Below are 21247 nucleotides of genomic sequence, written 5' to 3'. Positions count from 1 at the left end.
CTGAAGGGTCTGTAATCACAGAATCCCCTGAGTGCAGGACTGACCTGTCAGCCCTGGTGAAGGAAGGAGTCCAAGGAGCCCCAGTCTCAGCTAGAACAAAGGCCCTGACTTCATCTTCAGGTTCGGCCTCTCCAGCCTTTTTCCCTCTGCTTTCAGAAGGGACCTTGCCCTTGCCAGAGGATGAGGGGTTGAGGCGAGATTTCTTCAATGGTGGTTCCTCAACCTCCACTTCATCCTCAGTTGATCCAATGACGACCAAGGGTTGGGCATCTTCGGCTTTCTTTTTTAAAGCCTCAGCCCTCTGTATCTCCTCCTCAGTCATGGGGAAACTGTCAAAGGATGGTAGAGACAGATCCATGAGGTCTGCAGCAACAGCACTGGAGGCAATGTACTTGAGGTTTGAAGAAGTTAGCAGGTCCTCGATAGGCGAGGGGTCACTCCAGACTCGTTCCTCAAGAAAAGAAAGTCTGTTCCTTGCTGCGGAGGATGGAAATGTAGCTGAAAAAACACCAAGAAACTCATAAATATGGCGAAATATTAAGACTTGGCAAGGAAAACAGCCAGAACACTTGGTATGAAAGGAGGTTAAATATTCTATACCTAATTTCCCGAATTTGCGCGGGATAGGGAGCGCAATTGATTAGGACACGAACCATTTTCCTTTAACTACAACCATCATTTCTTTCCATTTCTTTTTGGATGAAGGGAGGTTCGTGCATATCCTCTGATGAAGGGGAGAAGTAAAAAAGAAGCGACCAGGCTCGGTCCCATGCTTAGATATATTGTAAGTAAGCAGAAGGTCAGCAAGGGTCAAATCCAAAGCCTCTAATTTCCGGCGCACCAACAGTGCTGAAAGGATGCGAAAGAAATTAGGATTTACCTGAAGGGGGGCAAGACCTAGCTTATTGAAAACTAAATGATAGAAGGGATGAAGAGGGAATCGGAGGGCGTTAAGGTGCCCTACCGAAAGAAGCAACTCATCCTCCTTAATTCCCTCGCCGGAGGTGAAATCGGCACCCTCGGGATATTCTGCAATTTCTACTCCCTCAGGAATATCAAATTCTTCCATTACCGAAGCAATAGAGAACTTGATACGGCGAATAGAGATGATTGCTTTCTTCTCTTCATGGGTAAGAACATAATCAGAGCCTAAGGTGGATGTTTCGGTTGGAAGAGGGGAAGTACCTAATGGATTCAACAAAGGGCGATCTGTAGAAACCCTAGGAAGGGGAGCCCTAATGCGAACGGGGGAAGATGAAGGTGTGGATTCAGAATCCCCAAGGTCTACACGTTCGGGAGTAGATGAAGTACTCATAATGAAAGATTGAAGAGAAAGATGCGAAACTAACCTGACAAAGCGAAGGAAGCGATGGGATGAAGGACGCAGAAGTGCAGCAAGGGCAAATGTAACTCTTGCAAAATCTTGTGTGACGGAGTAATAATGAAAGACTACGAACCGTTTCTGAAGCAAAGTAAAAACTGGTTTCAATTCCCTCTTTAATAGGAGCCGTCACTCAATTAAAAATGGAATTTAGGGCAAAGTGTGGAGGGAAAAAAACTCCCTCTAATAAAAAGCGCACACGTCACCACTACCCATATCTACATTCCAAGGACATATAAGGCCCATCATGCTCAAGCCCAAGTTGAGGGTATTTACAGCCCAAGACCATTGTTATTTGTCCTCCAACTTCCATCAAGGCCGAATCAAGAAGTCATCAGCCCAGCTTGTCGTCAGCCCAGTGTATGAGTATTTAACATCCGGCCTGTTACCCAAGCCCAGCCGGATCAAAATATATTCAGCCCAAGAATGCACAAATCCTACCATTTGAAGGATTTGCTGTAGAAGGAAAATTCGGATAGGAAGTTCTGTACAAGGCAATTTTTATGTATGGAAAATTCGACAATGGAAAGAACTCTATTAGAAAAGAATGGTTATATAGAAAGAATTGGAGGGCAAGCAACGCGAGTCCTACCATAATTTTGCAATCTTTTGTATATAAATAGAGGCTAAGACCTCCAATAAAGGATCAAACAATTCTACGCTTCTCTACACACTGTTCTTATTTATTTTTATTGTTTTTGAGTGAGTTGTTTTATTTTTCTCAATCATTATTGGTTGGGTGAAATTTTGCACCTACAAACTGGTTTGAAGGACAAGGCTTTGATAAACTCGCGGCTATTCGGCAAATGAGTTATGATTCAAATGTAACAAATACCAGAGAAGTCAACACCAAACAATTAACTATGGAAGCTCGGCTGATTCACAAGATCATAATGTACTCTATTCTTCCCAAATCTGGCAGTCGATCCAAAGTTTCCCACATGGACGTCTTTCTTATCTGGTGTGTCTTAAATGGCAAGCACTTTGATCTTGCATACATTATATTTCATCACCTTCTTACATGCAAAAGAAAGAAAAAGGTCTCTCTTTATTATCCCATGGTTCTCTCTCACATATTTATGGCTAAGAAGGTTCCGCTTGATAGTCGTGAAACAGTCAAACCAGGGCCAAGACACATTCTCACTGCCTCCAATCTTGCGTCAATGGGGCTAAAAAGGGATTACAATAATGTGTGGTTTTATCCTAGGCAACGAAGGTTGGAAGAGGCTCGAGCTAGAGGAGAAGAGATTGAGGATGTTGATGATGGGGATGAAGATGACCACGAAAGTGATGACGATGATGAAAATGAGGAAGTTCCAGTTGAAAATCGTACCAATCGTGCTCTCTTGTTGGAAATTCTCAAAGGGACTCGTCAAAACCAAGCCACTCTTGAGAAACAACAAACTCAACTTGACGAAATACACATGGCAATTGCTCATCTTAATGACGATTTTACAGAATTTCAAAACCAATATGGACCTTCTTCTCCTTAGAACAGTTTTTCTCCATTTCAAACCCTCTTTTGTATGCACTTATTAGCTTTATTTGCTTTAGAGAAGCATTTTTCTGTGTTTTATAAACTGTGCCTTTATCTGTCATATGGTACTCGTGTTCACGTTCTCTTTATGTTATCTATAAATTGCCATATTTGCTTATCTTTTGCCCTTTAATTCATTCTTCTCTGATATTTCCTGAAATGGCAAGTTATTTTTCTTTATCTATTCATTTAGTCTCCCATTTTTTTTGAGATGACAAAGGGGGAGAAAGATGTGTTATCATGCTAATGTGCTATTCTATTGCTTTTTTAAGTATCTTGATAGATGCATATTGATAGGATTCGAAGCTCAAAATTACAATTCATGCATATCATTCTCATCTCATCTCTCAAAGAACATAAAATTAGCTCATTAGCTTTTTAAACACATTCATATGAGCCTTACATCATACTGGAATTCATTTTAAGCCTCCTACTGAAAATAGAGAAGGCTCTACAAAAATTAGAGAAGGTTCAAGGGAAAGTAGAGAAGGCTCTACAAAAGTAGAGAAGGCTCTAGATTTGTAGAGAAGGCTCAGAAAATTAGAACAGGCTCCATTTCAATTAGAGACGGCTCTAAAAGCATTTTTCAACGAAATGAAGTTTCCATCCAAAGAGTAGGCTCCCAAAAAGGAGAGCCGGCTCTCAAGGCTAGGGAGCCGCCTCCTCTTGTTTACAAGAGCCGGCTCCTTCTAGGGTTTGGGTAATTCATATAGTTTTGTATGTGATATTACTTATACAGCAGGGTGTGAATACTTAATTATGAAGGTGAAGATTGTATTTTTTTTAACGAATATAAATTTTTTTTATGCTTTCTTATTAATATACACACACGCGCCCACACACACACATATTATTTTATCTATATTCACTTCAAATCAGAAAACAGTATGGTGAATTCAGATAATTTCATATGTGCTATTACTTAAATAACAGGATGTGAATACTTAGTTGAGATGGTGAATGTACTTAGAAGAGATTTGCCGGTTCAACCAAATATCTCTATATAAGTTTGTTGTTGTAGATATACTTAGTCATGTCAAACAAGCAGTGCATTTAATTATACATTTACAGCTAATGTTGTGAGTTATTACACAATTTTGTGTTCAACTAATCCTAACCTACCACATTAATTGGCTATGCACATTGACTATATATCCACCATAAGTTCTTCCCTTTCTGGTAAACCAATGGTTAACCTTCCCCCAAAAGGTAACCAGCATACACAAAACAAGTTGGCTCAGAAAATGAAAATAGAAGAACTCCCACCGCCGTTGCTCAGTGAGGTGGTTAGTAGAGTGGCAGCAAATAATTTTCAAGACCTACTACAACTTCAACAATGGTAAGGATTTAATTGTACATTATTGTTTTATGTTTATAATATTTTTTTCATTCACGAAATTTTTTGTTAAAAGTGTTTAAATATGTGCAGTTCTCATAAGCTAGCTATGGTGTGTTTGGAGCCATATATGTTATGACTTCTTAGTTTTAAATCCTTGTACGAAATATAAACGGGGGGTACCAGTGATACTTACTATTTGCGATGCGTGTTCATGCAAAAGGTGTTGATAATGGTAATTTGGAGGCTATGTTTGTCTCCGGAGTGGTACGTTGCTTGCACTCACTTTACTAAATTGTGAAAGTAATTTAATTGGGTTTATTTTTAATAACTTTATGTTGGATGTAGGAGCTATTTTTCTTGCATCAAAATCGGGCAGATGGCCTAAGTATTCTAACCAAAGGTGCATATCTTCAGCATAGTGGTTGTAAGTTTGCTTTAGCCATTGCATTAATATATGGCAATGATGCTGATAAAGTAAATGGTATTCAACAACTTTCGAACATGAACATAGACATAACAAATAAACTGATCATAAAACATCGGAGGGAACAAATGATTTCAATAGTGAAAAGAGGGTGGTCAAATGGGTTATTTCATAACATTCCTGCTTGTTGTGAGGAAGATTATGGACCACCGAACTATGAAGGTGACATGGTTCACGTCAAATGGTGGATGGTCGAGCGAATAAATGAGGAGAAAATAAAATGTAATCTTTGCCATTGCGATCTCCACATATTGATGGTGTCTGGCATCATTGGAGAAAAAGTCATAGTCAACTGATGATAACCGTTGATGTTGTTTTCTGTATGTAATGTGATATATGTGTATGTATGTAATGTGATGTATGTAGTGTGATGTTGTATTTAACTTTTGAAGTAACAAAATGGAACTTTTGGGATGGATAATCTAATTAACACTGTCTAATATAAAATCGCCATATGCAATAGGCATTTAAGTATCGCCATCATTGGAGAAAATAGCCAAATGCCATTCACGGAACCATGTCACCTTGAAATTAATGGTTTTAACCTGTCCCAAATCACAAACAAAATGGACTAAACAATATATGTACACATACATATTTCAATTGACATAAATAGGCCTGAATAAAAATCCTTTTCATTTTCCATATATACAAAACCCAAAAAACAAAAGTGAACAAGTTATCCATACATTTACAAATCTTTACTCAAAAAGGGATATATTTTTGATGCCACCATATTCTGTTATCATCCATCAACCATAGTATACCTATACACCATCAATTTGTCATGAATTTCTTAACTCAAAACAAATTTTGCCGAGCTGGAGGATTGATCTCGGATGTTGTCTCCTCCGACATTGGCATCAAATTACAGTCACCACTGGTGTGATCAACATCCTTAAAATGGATCATACAAAAACAATGTTTGTACATACGTTAATTAATGCAAAGTTAAAACATACATGTTTAGAATATATTGCAGAAGCATAAATTTTATAAGAGATAAACTTACAAGATAATCTGAGAATCGGCATTCATGATACGAAACAAATGGAGTCCCCTGCCAATATATTCTCAATGTTCATTAACTAATGGATTTCAAAAGTATGAAATAATGTTCATTAATTTTTATATACCTAGTTCAGAAAAAAAGTTTGTTTAAACCTGTTCAGTTGGTGGAGTCCTGGGATGACTGAAGTTAGTGGTAGGGCAATATGTCATTTGGTCGATATTTGTTTCCGAATGTAAACGTGCACATGGGTGATGATCTTCGTAAATCCAAGTGGCGTCGCTAGGAATGTCACAACCCTTATTTCAATATAAACATTCTTAATTAAGAGATTATCATACTGAAAATTATAATAATATATAAAAAATAAAAAATCAATGTTTTCATTTAACAAAAGGAGAAAACTCACATTCAGACGTACATATGTAATAGGTGGCACGATACTACTGCCACCTACACCTGCACTAACACTGTTGTTGCCATTTGATTTCTACAAAATAATAGATTTATTCATTGTAAAAACAAAATTATGACATTGCTAATATCAAAATGTTAATGACATATACTGAAAAATTAAATTATCAAATAATAGAAAAATAAATTAAATTAACCTTTCGTTTCGCATAGTTTTTTTTTCTCTGCATGTATTGTTCAAACTTATTCTTCTTCCTGCGCCTTGGTCCCTTACCACCTGTTTCTTTATTCTTTATACCCTTGGCATTACTTCCGGTCACGGCTTCCCTAATGATACTTTCATTATGTTCATGATTATTACTTCTTTCAGTTGAAAAAGCTGAATTGGTTGCCTCTTGTTCAACATCGAAACATTGCCTTTCAACATTAATGTGTTTCCTTTTCCATTTCATCCCCTTTAGCATCAAATTATTGAATACATCTTCTTTCTCGGATGCAAATGAGCTGATTTCTGTAAAAAAAACGACATAACATCCTATACCTTCTGCGTACTTCAAGTTTAGGATCAGCAATAACTTCACATCCACGGATGTCTTGTACGCTGTTATCCCTAGCTTTTCTCATCCACCTTTTTAGTATATACATAGAAGGTAATTCTTTGAAATACTGAGTGTCGTCTTTCAGTACTTTAAGTACATGGCTGCACAAAATACCTTCCATTGCATATTTCCCGCACGAACAAGTTAGAAAGCCATCATCCCACCTTGTTACAGTCCGATCCATACTGCCATCATGAACAGATACTCTAGAAACACGTAATCCATTTTCATCAAAACTTGTTCCTTCCACGGTACCAACCACACAAGCTTCTATGAATTGGTCCTGGAAAAGTTCAAAAATCTTCAATGTGTACATATTGCCCACTTGTTTTAGAATGGGACAATTTTGTTTAAGTCTAGGTAGTTTACTGAGTAAACCATACTCAGCTTGATATTCCTTGTACCGTTTGTCTGACAATAGCCTGTCAAGGTGCATGAAGAAATCTGGAATACTTATTTTCCTGGTTAAGTACTCTTTCAAGCAGCTATTTAAACTTTCACTCAGCTGCGTTGTCCGCATTCCAGCGGTAAACCAATGTTTAACAAATGGATAACCCCATTTTTCTCTTAAACCAAACAAATTGTTCAACCATGTGTTACCAACAACATTGTAGTCCCTTAACATTACATCCCATTGTATACAAAAATCATCCTCATCATCATAACAGTACATGAATTGACTCAGCACACTTTTAATCCCTTCATCATTCCTAAAAATAGTGCCTACATGCTTTTGTGCATTTGCCATAATGTGCCACGTGCAAAGTAAATGTCTTGTCCTCGGCATAACTTGTGCCAACGCCTTTGCCATTGCACCATCTTGGTCAGTAAGAATCGTTTGTGGTGCTTTACCTAACATCACATTCAAGAATATAAAAAAAAAAGGCATGTAAATGAATAGGCAATCTTATCATACATCATCACAAAAATTTTTAACAGGATTGAAAATTTGAAGGCAAGAACATTATGGCCCAATAAAATATCTTCATTTGAAAAAGTAATTCACATAAAAAAGGTAAAAAAGAATGGCCATGTTCAATTATTAAAGGCTGAAGTTGATCATGCCCTTTTTTAACCCTTCCTTTTTTTTTCTTTTTTTCTTTTATATATATATATATATATATATACTTTTTCAGTATGATTCTGATTTTTATTAAAAGGGCATGATCAACTTCAGACTTTAATAATTGCAAAAAAAAAAAAAAAAAAAAAAAAAAAAAAAAAAAAAAAATTTACATTTAGACTACTTACCCGACATTGCATTCAAGAATGAATCAAACAGCCACGCAAAGGAATTGGCAGTCTCGTCATACATCAATGCTAGTCCAAAGACAGCAGTCTCCCGATAATGATTCAAACCAAGAAAAGCCGCAAAAGGACGATTGCTTTGGACGAGCTTGTATGTCGTGTCGAATGTGACGACGTCTCCAAAATGCCCATAGTCAATTATCATTCTCGAATCTGCCCAGAAGATATTAGTTATCATTTTATCGCTATCCAACTACACGGTGTGAAAAAATGAAGGATTCTCACAAGATTGAATTTTGAAATAATTCATCAGCCATGTCTTCTCTCCGTATTCTAACTCACTCTGTCTTCTTGTCCTTAGAAAATTTTGTTGATCAACTTTGGTGTAGCCAATTGATTGCCTCCCACCAGCCTGCCTGCTCATTAACTCAAATGCATTACCGAGTGGAACTCCAGATTGGCAGGCCAATTCCACATCAATTGCTTGGGCAACACTTATTCTTCGTTGTGATGGCATCATATGTGTGCATTCTTCAATTATCATAGGATGATTGTGAGATTCGAAAAAATTATATACAACATACTTTCCCTTCTTGCGGTCATATCTAATTTGCATCAGTGCACCACAACCGGTTCGAGTTTCCGCCCTGGGCTTTCTTGTATGGATATCCCTCTTGTCATTCACCCTAAAACCTTGTTTGGAACACACAAACTTGCTTGTTGTAATATTTCCTGTCTTACGGCTTTTATTTGCATAATCCTTACGAATACTGAATCCAACTTTACCCCCATAAGCATTATAAAAGTCGTATGCTTTATCCTCAGTGTCAAACTGCATGTTCAATTTTGGTGTGAATTCTATGTCAATGGGATTGACAACTTCTGCTACTAAGTTTTCAGAAATATTGATTTCGGCAACGATTGGAACGCTTGTTCTCAGATCATTAATACTTAAGTCATTATCCGTTGGGATAACTTCAGTATGAATGCTACAACAAGCAAAAGGTCCATCAAAACGTTAAAGTCAGTTTCTATAACTTGTGACAAAATATATATATATACTAAATATTTACCGAACTAATGAAAAGGGCTAAAAAATCGTACAATTATCCAAGATTTCAGATACTTTAGAATGCTTAACCAAAGTCAATTTCAAGTAAAAAAAAATACCATAATTTAAATGAACTGATGACAAATGAAAGAATTAAAAAAATTTAACTTTAGGTGTGAAATTAGTTTTGCAGAGGTATGAAATTAGTTTGCAGAACTGTGTTAATTGCTTATTTTGATGGTGAAGGTGATCAGTGTCCCTATTTATTAAACTTCACAATGTATTTTTTCTCATAAATGTGACATAATAGCCTGTGAAATGTGTAATTGCCGCATACATGAGAAGACAAAATATTTGGATAACACATTGGTATCTAATGAAGCCAACTCAGTTAAAAAAAAAACAATTAGGGAAGATTTTACATTCACTAGAATGGTTATTGAAGATTATAGAAGAAAATCCTACAATTAACCAAGATTTCAAATACTCTAGAATGCTTAACTAATGTCAATTTGAAGTAAAAAAAAAAATCATAATTTACACTAACGGATGACAAATGAAAGAATTAAAAAATGTTAAATTAGGCGTGAAATTAGTTTGGCAAAGGTGTGAAATTAGTTTTGCAGAACTGTGTGAATAGCTTATTTTGATGGTGAAGGTGATCAGAGTCCCTACTTATTAAACTTCACAATTCATTTTTTCTCATAAATGTGAGATAATAACCTGTGAAATGTGTAATTGCCGCATACAGGAGAAAACAAAATATTTAGATAACGCATTGGTATCTAATGAAACCAACTCAGTTAAAAAAAAAACAATTATGGAAGATTTTACATTCACTAGAATGGTTATTGAAGATTATAGAAAAAAATCCTATAATTATCCAAGATTTCAAATACGCTAGAATGCTTAACCAATGCCAATTTCAAGTAAAAAGAATCATAATTTACACTAACGGATGACAAATGAAAGAATTAAAAAATGTTAAATTTAGGTGTGAAATTAGTTTTGCAGAGGTGTGAAATTAGTTTTACAGAACTGTGTGAATAGCTTATTTTGATGGTGAAGGTGATCAGCGTCCCTACTTATTAAACTTCACAATATATTTTTTCTCATAAATGTGACATAATAACCTGTGAAATGTGTAATTGCCGCATACATGAGAAGCCAAAATATTTGGATAACGCATTGGTATCTAATGAAGCCAACTCAGTTAAAAAAAAAATAATTATGGAAGATTTTACATTCACTAGAATGGTTATTGAAGATTATAGAAGAAAATCCTAGAATTATCCAAAATTTCAAATCCGCTAGAATGCTTAACCAATGCCAATTTCAAATAAAAAAAATCATAATTTACACTAACGGATGACAAATGAAAGAATTAAAAAATGTTAAATTTAGGCGTGAAATTAGTTTGGCAAAGGTGTGAAATTAGTTTTGCAGAACTGTGTGAATAGCTTATTTTGATGGTGAAGGTGATCAGAGTCCCTACTTATTAAACTTCACAATGCATTTTTTCTCATAAATGTGACATAATAACCTGTGAAATGTGTAATTGCCGCATACATGAGAAGACAAAATATTTGGATAACGCATTGGTATCTAATGAAGCCAACTCAGTTAAAAAAAAATAATTATGGAAGATTTTACATTCACTAGAATGGTTATTGAAGATTATAGAAGAAAATCCTATAATTATCCAAGATTTCAAATACGCTAGAATGCTTAACCAATGCCAATTTCAAGTAAAAAGAATCATAATTTACACTAACGGATGACAAATGAAATAATTAAAAAATGTTAAATTTAGGTGTGGAATTAGTTTTGCAAAGGTGTGAAATTAGTTTTACAGAACTGTGTGAATAGCTTATTTTGATGGTGAAGGTGATCAGTGTCTCTACTTATTAAACTTCACAATGTATTTTTTCTCATAAATGTGACATAATAACCTGTGAAATGTGTAATTGCCGCATACATGAGAAGATAAAATATTTGGATAACGCATTGGTATCTAATGAAGCCAACTCAGTTAAAAAAAAAACAATTATAGAAGATTTTACATTCACTAGAATGGTTATTGAAGATTATAGAAGAAAATCCTAGAATTATCCAAGATTTCAAATACACTAGAATGCTTAACCAATGCCAATTTCAAGTAAAAAGAATCATAATTTACACTAACGGATGACAAATGAAAGAATTAAAAAATGTTAAATTTAGGTGTGAAATTAGTTTTGCAGAGGTGTGAAATTAGTTTTACAGAACTGTGTGAATAGCTTATTTTGATGGTGAAGGTAATCAGTGTCCCTACTTATTAAACTTCACAATGTATTTTTTCTCATAAATGTGACATAATAACATGTGAAATGTGTAATTGCCGCATACATGAAAAGACAAAATATTTGGATACCACATTGGTATCTAATTAAGCCAACTCAGTTAAAAAAAAACAATTGTGGAAGATTTTACATTCACTACAATGGTTATTGAAGATTATAGAAGAAAATCCTACAATTAACCAAGATTTCAAATACGCTAGAATGCTTAACTAATGTCAATTTCAAGAAAAAAAATTCATAATTTACACTAACGGATGACAAATTAAAGAATTAAAAAATGTTAAATTTAGGTGTGAAATTAGTTTTGCAGAGCTGTGTAAATAGTTTATTTTGATGGTGAAGGTGATCAGTGTCCCTACTTATTAAACTTCACAATGTATTTTTTCTCACAAATGTGACATAATAACCTGCGAAATGTGTAATTGCCGCATACATGAGAAGACAAAATATTTGGATAACACATTGGTACCTAATGAAGCCTACTCAGTTAAAAAAAAAACAATTATGCAAGATTTTACATTCACTAGAATGGTTATTGAAGATTATAGAAGAAAATTCTGCAATTATCGAAGATTTTAAATACTCTAGAATGCTTAACCAATGTCAATTTCAAGTAAAAAAATATCATAATTTACACTAACAGATGACAAATGAAAGAATTAAAAAATGTTAAATTTAGGTGTGAAATTAGTTTTGCAGAGGTGTGAAATTAGTTTCACAGAACTGTGTGAATAGCTTATTTTGATGGTGAAGGTGATCAGTGTCCTTACTTATTAAACTTCATAATGTTTTTTTCCTCATAAATATCACATAATAACATGTGAAATGCGTAATTGCCGCATACATGAAAAGACAAAATATTTGGATAACACATTGGTACCTAATGAAGCCAACTCAGTTAAAAAAAAATAATTATGGAAGATTTTACATTCACTAGAATGCTTATTGAAGATTATAGAAGAAAATCCTACAATTATCCAATATTTCAAATACACTATAATGCTTAACCAATGTCAATTTCAAGTAAATAAATATTATAATTTACACTAACGGATGACAAATGAAAGAATTAAAAAATGTTAAATTTAGGTGTGAAATTAGTTTTGCAGAGGTGTGAAATTAGTTTTGTAGAACTGTGTGAATAGCTTATTTTGATGGTGAAGGTGATCAGTGTCCCTACTTATTAGACTTCACAATGTATTTTTTCTCAGAAATGTGACATAATAACCTGTGAAATGTGTAATTGCCGCATACATGTGAAGACAAAATATTTGGATAAAACATTGGTACGTAATGAAGCCAACTCAGTTAAAAAATAATAATAATTACGGAAGATTTTACATTCACTAGAATGGTTATTGAAGAAAATCTTACAATTATCCAAGATTTCAAATACGCTATAATGCTTAACCAATGTCAATTTCAAGTAAAAAAAAAAAAATCATAATTTACACTAACGGATGACAAATGAAAGAATTAAAAAATGTTAAATTTAGGTGTGATATTAGTTTTGCAGAGGTGTGAAATTAGTTTAGTAGAACTGTGTAAATAGCTTATTTTGATGGTGAAGGTAATCAGTGTCCCTACTTATTAAATTTCACAATGTATTTTTTCTCATAAATGTCACATAATAACCTGTGAAATGTGTAATTGCCGCATACATGAGAAGAAAAAATATTTGGATAACAAATTGGTACCTAATGAAGCCAACTCAGTTAAAAAAAACAATTATGTAAGATTTTACATTCACTAGAGAAGATTATAGAAAAAAATCCTACAATTATCCAACATTTCAAATATGCTAGAATGCTTAACCAATGTCAATTTCGAGTAGAAAAATATCATAATTTACACTAACAGATGATAAATGAAAGAATTAAAAAATGTTAAATTTGGGTGTCAAATTAGTTTTACAAAGGTGTGAAATTAGTTTTACAGAACTGTGTCAATAGCTTATTTTGATGGTGAAGGTGATCAGAGTTCCTATTTGTTAAACTTCGCAATTTTTTTTTCTCATAAATATCAAATATTAACCTCTGAAATGTCTAATAAATCACCTAGAGCAGGCTCCAATATTTATTGGAGCCTGCTCTAGGTGATTTAGAGCCTTCTCTAAATAGAGAAGGCTCAATTACAAAGTGGAGTAGGCTCTACTTTGTAGTGGAGGCGGCTCTACTTGGTAGTCGAGGCGGCTCCACTTTGGGTGGAGCCGGCTCCTTTATGCATTTTTTCATTTTTTCGTTTCCAGCCCGATTTGGCTGCTGCATGCATTTAATACCAATTTTTTTGATAACACATTCATACCTACTGAAGCCAATTCAGTTCTAAAAATCAATTATGGAAGATTTTACATTCATTACAATGATAGATCGATGACAAATGAAAGAATCATAAATTTTCTAAATCGACTGTAAATGAACAATATATTATATGCACAATATTAATAACACTTACCAACAATCAAGCATTAATTAGGTCAATTGTAAATACCACATCAGGTCCATTGTAGATTTCCTTCCTGTAGATGAATAGTTGACATTGCATTGAGAAATCAGCACACTGCAATCTGGGTTTTGATTCAAAAAAGATTATAAAAAAGTAAGAATAGAGGAGAGAGGAATTAGGGTTTCCAATAAAAAAGAAATTCAAAAGCAATATGTTTTTTTCATGGAACAAAGAGAGAGGAATAAGAGTTTGGATTAAAATGAAAAAGGAAGGAGGGAAATAACAAAAGCAAAAGGGAAGAAGAGGAAAGTGAAACTGCAGAAGGGCGGAGGCGACAGCTTATTTCAACTTTCCCTCTTTTTTTTTTTTTCTTTTTTTTTTTTTTTTTATCTTTTTATTGACTTTACAGTTGGCACGTTAAGTTACTGTGCCGTTTGTGTACTTCTTTTTCTTGTGCCAAGCCAAACACGGCATTAAGCAACTCACAGCAGGGGACCGTATGGTAACTCACAGCAGGGGATTTGAGCCCATCACACACACCAAAAGACCCCCAGAATCAACTCGAAAGGCAAATCCAAACAACAGCGACCGACGAACCACACCCAACAACCCAAAAACAGCCGGCCACCAAGCCTAGCTATAAATATTTAGCAAGTAAACTGCTCTGGCTATACATGCCCACAAACCTGAGAAAAGAAAACATACAGCTTCTATTTTTAGAAGAAAGACTCATCTTTACTTACCTTCACCCATTAAGAATTTTGTAATTATAATATTGTGATCGGCAAATTTTGTAATACAAAACTCACACTATGTAATATAATGATTATATGTTTAGCGAGTAAAATAAAAATAAAATAGTTAGGCGAAGGAATTTACATTAAAAGGTCAAAAAGGTCTAAGATCTTCTGCATTGGACAAATCAATGGAAGATCTTTTACGAAGGACAAGATAATCTCGAGATCTTCTGCAGAGGGCGTAACAGTCCGAGAACTTCTATAAAGGGCAGACAGTACAAAGTTCGTTTTGTAGCCCTTCCTTTACTTTTGTTACAGTTACTTGCTTTTGCATTATTGTCCAACATTTAAACTTTAGTTTTCATACCCCTAGTTCGTTTATATGGTCCTGGGGTTAGTTTGGCTTCAAGTCCCCTTAGTCAAGGCAAGAAAGAACTAGCTGAGAGGATCATTCCAGCTTTCCCCCCTCACTTAGTTCTTTGGCATTGCCCGCACTAAAAATCTATTGGCTGTGTTTGGAGTTGAAATTGGATCTTAGAAATTGAAATGAGTGGAATTGAAGAAAATTTTGATTTATTTTTCTGAGTTACTTTTCTTCAATTCCACTAACTTCAATTCCATGTATGCGCCCTGTTGGCCGACAACCACAATTGTTGCTAATAGCATAATTTGCCCTCATTATGTTTAGGCTTTTGATCCTGTTTTTTATTTTAATGACAATTAAACATTTTTTTGATCATATAAAGAGTTATATATAATTAGGGAACCATCTGTGGTCTTAATTTGGATATGCTGTACCAAATTTTATTTACATCATTTGGCTAGACATAATAGTATCTTTTGGGAAGAAATAGCAATTTATGCCAACTGTGATACTTTCAAGTTGGAGAACCTTGAGAAAATTCAAATTTCAAATGAGGAAAACTTATTTCGTTGGTCTCAACATAGATTCGACTTTGTATACCAAGGTACAAATGATTCTATTAAGTGCCAATTTCCTTCTTCCACGTCTATCCTTTCTAGTTCCTAATAACTTACTCCACTAGAAACGGTACCAACCAAATCTGAAATAGATCACAAATTTAGAGTGTATATTAATTTAGGTGAACAAGAACTGGGGCATGGTTGTCTTTGGGTTGATCATATTTTGGCAGCAACCACACACAACTATCTCATTAGATTCAGATTCAAATCAAGTGCAACTGCCATGACTAAGTACGATTTAATTCCTCAAACCTCACAAGACGAGGCACAACTTTAATAACAAGAACATTAAACAACTACGCATTCTTCAATCAGTTTTAAACATCAAAACCTTCCATCACGGTAACAACTAACGATAAATACTAAAAAAACTTCAAATAAGCTGAACACCCGAAGAAGCCACCTCCCACCTTATTAAGATCACTACTTCTGGTAGTTGGACCCCCCCAACGGTAAAGGCATCAGAGTGCTGCAATGCACTCGATTTCAATTCTTGCATTCAGAGGTAGAGCTGCCACTTGGTATGTTGAACGAGCTGGAGCAGGCGATGGAAAGTCTGCAGCACAAACCATCTAATCAGGTAGGATCAAGAAGACGATGGTGTCCATATCAATAACAAATTCAGCCCTATTATTATTATTATTATTATTATTTTTTTTTTTTTTTTTTTTTTGGGAGGGTTCTTTCATTCGCTACATGCTAGATCATGAATCAGTAACTGCATTCAATTTCCAAAATGATCTCAATTGATTTCAACTTTATTATGTTTGGACTTTGTCACCACTCATGTGCAAGAGGAAACTTGGTGGAGCACAAACGTTAAGTGGTTTAATACATTGTTTTACACTTCCGGTTAAGAATACTAATTTTTCACCCAGAATGAAACAGGCAACTAGAAGGAAGCAGAAGATAATGAGCTCAAAAGACATGAATGGAATGTAAAGAAGAATAATGAAAGACTAGTTCGACCATTTTGATAAAAGCCAGTCATATTATGACAGAAGCCAAGCATGTAAGTTTTGAGGAAAGATGGTCACACACCTTGAGAAATTTAGACAACGGGCAAGTTCAAAGTTCATCATTAATTCGTTTTTAACAACATGCATGATTAATCAAACAGTGAAAGTTTTAGCCAATTGCACATGTAAAAGCAGTTGCTAAACCAAACAACAGAATTTCACTGACCATTCCAAAAAATCCCAATTAATTTCAGCTTTATTAGGTTTTGGCTTTGTCACCGCTCACGCGCAAGTGGAAACTTGGTGATGCACAAATGTTAAGTGGAACAATATATGCATTCATTGCTTGTGTAATTTCAATTAAGAATACTAGTTTTTCACTTAGGAAAAAAAAAAAAAACCCAGAAGGAATTAGAAGACAATGAGCTTAGAAGACATGAATGAAATGTAAAAAAGAAGAATGAAAAACTAGTTTAACCATTTTGATAAAGCCAATCATCTTATCATAGAAGCTAAGCTCATGTAGGTTTTGAGGAAAGATGATCGATCACACACATTGAGAAATTTAGAGAACATGGAAGTTCAAAGTTCGACATCTAAAAATCACGGACACTTCTACGAGGTGTCGTGTCCGTATCGAGTGTGGGACACCGACCCTCCATAGACACTTTTAGACACGTATCTGACACTTCATGGACGTGTCTATTATTTAAAAATAAATTTTATTATTTCAAGCACTTGGCCAAAACATCTCGTACAATTAGTCGACACATTCCAAACACTCGACCAATACATCCTACATTCTTCGTCTTATATAAATAAATAAAAACATACAACCACCCTTAAAACAATATTACGAACAATTATCAAAGTGCTCAACCTTCAAAGAAAAAAAACTTAACTATAATGACAAGATAGGCTAGTAATATCATATATAATATAACATATTCTTTTTAATATTCAAATAGCGACAGCTTCTAACTCATGTAACTTTAGTATATAATTTATATATTAATTAAAATTCTATGACTGTCTCACTCAACTGATATATAAATGAAATTTTATATTAATATTATCCGTGTCCGTGTCCGTGACCGTGTCCTACTTTTTTAGAATTTGACGTGCCGGCATATCCTTGTCCCATGTCTGTATCCGTGCTTCTTAGTTCAACATTAATTCATTTTTAACAATATGCATGATCAATCGAAGAGTGAAAATTTTAGCCAATTTGCACAAGTAAAAGCAGTTGGTAAACCAAAAACAAAATTTCACTGCTCATTCCTAGAATCAATTCTCTCCCCACCCCCAACAGGACCTTCACATCAGGTTCTAACTCATAAAATAGGGTGAAATTTCAAGTCACCAAATTACAAATTGGAGAATTAAATACACCTGAGTTTATCAGAATCATTTCCCTTAAAAGTGGTGACGTGTACACAGGTACTAAATTATACTAGTGACCCAAACTCTAATTTTCAGATGCTGATAATTCACTGTAATCGCATTATCTTTAGGTGCTTTTGTCATCACAGTGCAAACATGGCTAAAGGTGAGAAACATTATGTTGTGCCTTGGTATGCAGAATTTAAGTATTAATTCTACATTAAAACACATTGATTTCAATTTGTTAAACTCACATTTAGCATATATTTCATTCACTTTCTTGAAGTCTTGCAAATCAGCCAACCTGTAGGGGGAAAAATAATAGAAAAATTATGATATTTGCAGCTCTCACTCTCTGAGAATAAAGGGTTCAAAGCAAAAAATACAATTATTACACACATGATCGTTGTCTTAACCACTGAGGAATAGCTGGCACCACTGGCTTTCAGTATCTCCCCCATGTTCTTGAGAACCTGTGAATTTTCATAAGCTCAAATCTGTCTGTTAGCAATCCACCTCCCAGCATCAAGGGGCAGTTTTTCACCAAATTGAGGAGTAGGGAAAAAGAGAAGACAAGGGCAGATATAATCATTTATCAAGTGCACTTTACTTGTCAGCTGAAGATACATCAGAGAATCCAAAAAAAACCACAATTCATTTCTAAAACTAAAATGAGGCAGGAGGTATCTAACACTATGGAAAAGATTTTGACCATTGAAAAAAGCAAGTGATCAATCTAAATATTGGACATTGGGGGCTTCACTACTATTCTCGACGTATCAAATTGTATCAAAGTGTAAATTCACGAGTAACTTGTCTTTTTCCCGCCTAGTAATATGAACCTGTCATTCAGCTCTATGATAGCTCCTAATTAACACTTTTTCTTATCTAATGAAAAGTTTAACTAGTTCTCTTGGTTTTCATTTGACAGGTTGAGGCCAGACCGTGCTAATCAACAACTGGTCAAAAATCAAAACTATAATGATCGAATTTCAGAATTTTAATCTGGCATAAACTAGCCGTCTACCAATAATACTCATAGAAATCCATAAAATATTTTTATTGTGTATCCACTTTCAACAGCTTCACTAGCAGAGCATATAGTTGCTTGAACTCAGCTCCCTTAGTCGCAAAAGTTCAGAGTACAAGCATAAAGCTAACATTACGAAGAAGCTCGGAGCAACAAACCAAGTTTGAGCTTTGTTATTCCTTTAATAGATTATAGATGACTCATGAAAAATCTAGAACGTAGACATACAATACATTGTACACCAAACATGCTTTTTTTCAAAGTTGGGTAAAAATAGAGGACAAAAATATCCTAATACTAATTTGAAGTTTATTGATCAGCATAATTTACCTGCTCTGTTTGGTCCTCAACACTATCCGAGACGAACTTTCCAGTCTGCATTTAAGCATCAAAAAGATTTCATATGCTACAATTCTACAGTACTGGAGACAGACAAATAATGAATGAATAAATTCAAATATGAAATAACATTGTCACAAACCTCTGGAACAAGACCAAGAACACCAGACATAAATAGAAGATTATTTGCTTTGATGGCCTGAGAATATGGTCCTAGTGCGGCCGGAGCCTTGTCTGTTTGAACAGCCTCCTTTATTCCTACAAACAAGATGAAACACAAGCACCATTGTATGCAATAATTAATAGCATTCGATCAAATAACCAACAGATGCAATTAAGAGAATATATGAAGGAGAGAGGACATATGCAAAAGTAATACCTATGACCGAACCTACTTAATATGGGTCACCTATTCATTGACTACCGAGATAGAAATTTTCGGCTGCGTACGACCCATCTCTCAAAACTTGAATTTGCCAAGCCAAAAGGTCATGTAATTTGTTGATATTGGAAAAATTGGCACATGAAAATAGTACTTTTCTTGCTTTACTGAACTCAAATTTCTAGAATCGACAGATTTTCCATCTTACTCTTGACCAAATCTGTACCTCTGTACCTCTGTACCTCGTTCCTAGTCATAGAGTATGTAGATTGTAAAGAATACTATTTGATTGTCAGGTTATAAATTCCGCAAGAATGTTCTAAAGATTCCCAAACAACATTTCACTTTCAAAAGCAATAAACTACTTCCAATATGCTAGCCTAACAATACCTCATTTCAATTTTGCATTAATGCCCAGCATATTACAACCATTCTTTCCAGAACATATATCAAACAATCGAATTGTTCCTGAATTTTTGAGATGTAAACATAGTGCTGTTACAAGTGAACCAAGAAATCAATATATACATACATACATACATACATATATATATATAATGAGAAAAGTTGAGAATAAATGGAAATGGGAACATGATGTAAAAAAATTACGACATTTTCTCTTCGAAATTTAAAACCACACTCTATGTGGCATTGGCAGTACATGGTTTGCAATCAATTGAGACAACTAGTCAGATTTAAATGTACCACATAGAAGCTACTAACCATCAATCTTAAACCTAAACCTTATTTTTTTAGAAAAAAATAAAAATAAAAAAGAAATAAATAAAAAATAAAAACTCACTGGCATCAGTTGAAATGGACAAACAAGCAAACGGCTTCGATGGCAGAGAGGAAGAAGAAGACCGCCACAAGCTCGAGCCGGCAAGCGATACGCAGCCTATGCCGGCGGCGAAAGGAGCCCGGTTGCGCACTGCGCCCATGTCGATCGGTGGCGTAAGGAAGGATCGGGCGGCGGCGCTCCACGCCATTCTCTCTCTACTCGCTCGCTCTCTTTCTCTCTCTAACTCTTCGCTGTGTAACACTGACTTGTCGTTTTGGATTTTTTTTCCAGTCGTCGCTGCTTCAAAAATCGTGTTGAAACAGGGATTGTTGAGGTTCGTTTGGCAGCGAGGTTATTATTGTCTAGTTACGGGGTACATGGTGGTTTAACGTTAAATGTTTCGTTTGGCAAGAAGAATAGAAAAATGGATGCAAGGAAAAGAAATATATCCTTGGTAGCACCATAAGAGGCTGTTTGGCATGTGTTTTGTTTTGTTTTAAACCGGTTACAATAGCCTCTTTTAAGCCCAAAACATGTTTGGCTGGACTTATTGTGTTTGAAAAGGTTGCAAAACAATTTCAAAAATGGACCCAAAATATGAAACACCATTTTGGTGTTTTTTGTTGTTTCTTGTTAAAAATTACGTAGTGTAAGAAACAAAAATCCTCATTTTACTGTAGCGGAGGCAACAATTGAAGGACGTATAAAAGGAAAAAGTTGCAACAATCTAGGATTCGCGTTTGCTCTGGCGATTGCTAGGCAACAACTGAAGGACGTATAAATCCAAGGTTCCACTACTGTTT

General features: G+C 34.8%; 2 protein-coding genes across 2 annotated transcripts; both read right to left on the bottom strand.

Moving 5' to 3' along the window:
* Positions 1 to 5542: 5542 nt before the first annotated feature.
* LOC132313812 (protein FAR1-RELATED SEQUENCE 5-like) lies at positions 5543 to 14602 on the bottom strand. Its single transcript, XM_059812755.1, has 10 exons — positions 14593 to 14602; positions 13895 to 13970; positions 8354 to 9000; positions 8015 to 8224; positions 6706 to 7615; positions 6362 to 6602; positions 6160 to 6240; positions 5906 to 6049; positions 5754 to 5801; positions 5543 to 5638 (listed from the first exon to the last, which is right to left on the bottom strand). Exons 1-10 carry the CDS (start codon positions 14600 to 14602, stop codon positions 5543 to 5545), a joined length of 2463 nt encoding a protein of 820 aa, XP_059668738.1.
* Positions 14603 to 15749: 1147 nt separating this feature from the next.
* On the bottom strand, positions 15750 to 20804 carry LOC132311083 (reactive Intermediate Deaminase A, chloroplastic). Its single transcript, XM_059808805.1, has 6 exons — positions 20466 to 20804; positions 19424 to 19539; positions 19273 to 19317; positions 18312 to 18385; positions 18167 to 18216; positions 15750 to 16126 (listed from the first exon to the last, which is right to left on the bottom strand). The coding sequence occupies exons 1-6, from the start codon at positions 20650 to 20652 to the stop codon at positions 16032 to 16034; spliced, it is 567 nt and encodes a 188-aa protein (XP_059664788.1). The 5' UTR covers positions 20653 to 20804; the 3' UTR covers positions 15750 to 16031.
* Positions 20805 to 21247: the final 443 nt, after the last annotated feature.

This window comes from Cornus florida, unplaced genomic scaffold (assembly GCF_030987335.1).
Source record: "Cornus florida cultivar Cherokee Brave unplaced genomic scaffold, ASM3098733v1 CherokeeBrave_3.0.0_Hap2_Chr06, whole genome shotgun sequence".
In the NCBI taxonomy this organism is placed as follows: domain Eukaryota; kingdom Viridiplantae; phylum Streptophyta; class Magnoliopsida; order Cornales; family Cornaceae; genus Cornus; species Cornus florida.
Note: the sequence above shows the minus strand (reverse complement) of the source record. Positions and strands in the feature narration are given on the sequence as shown.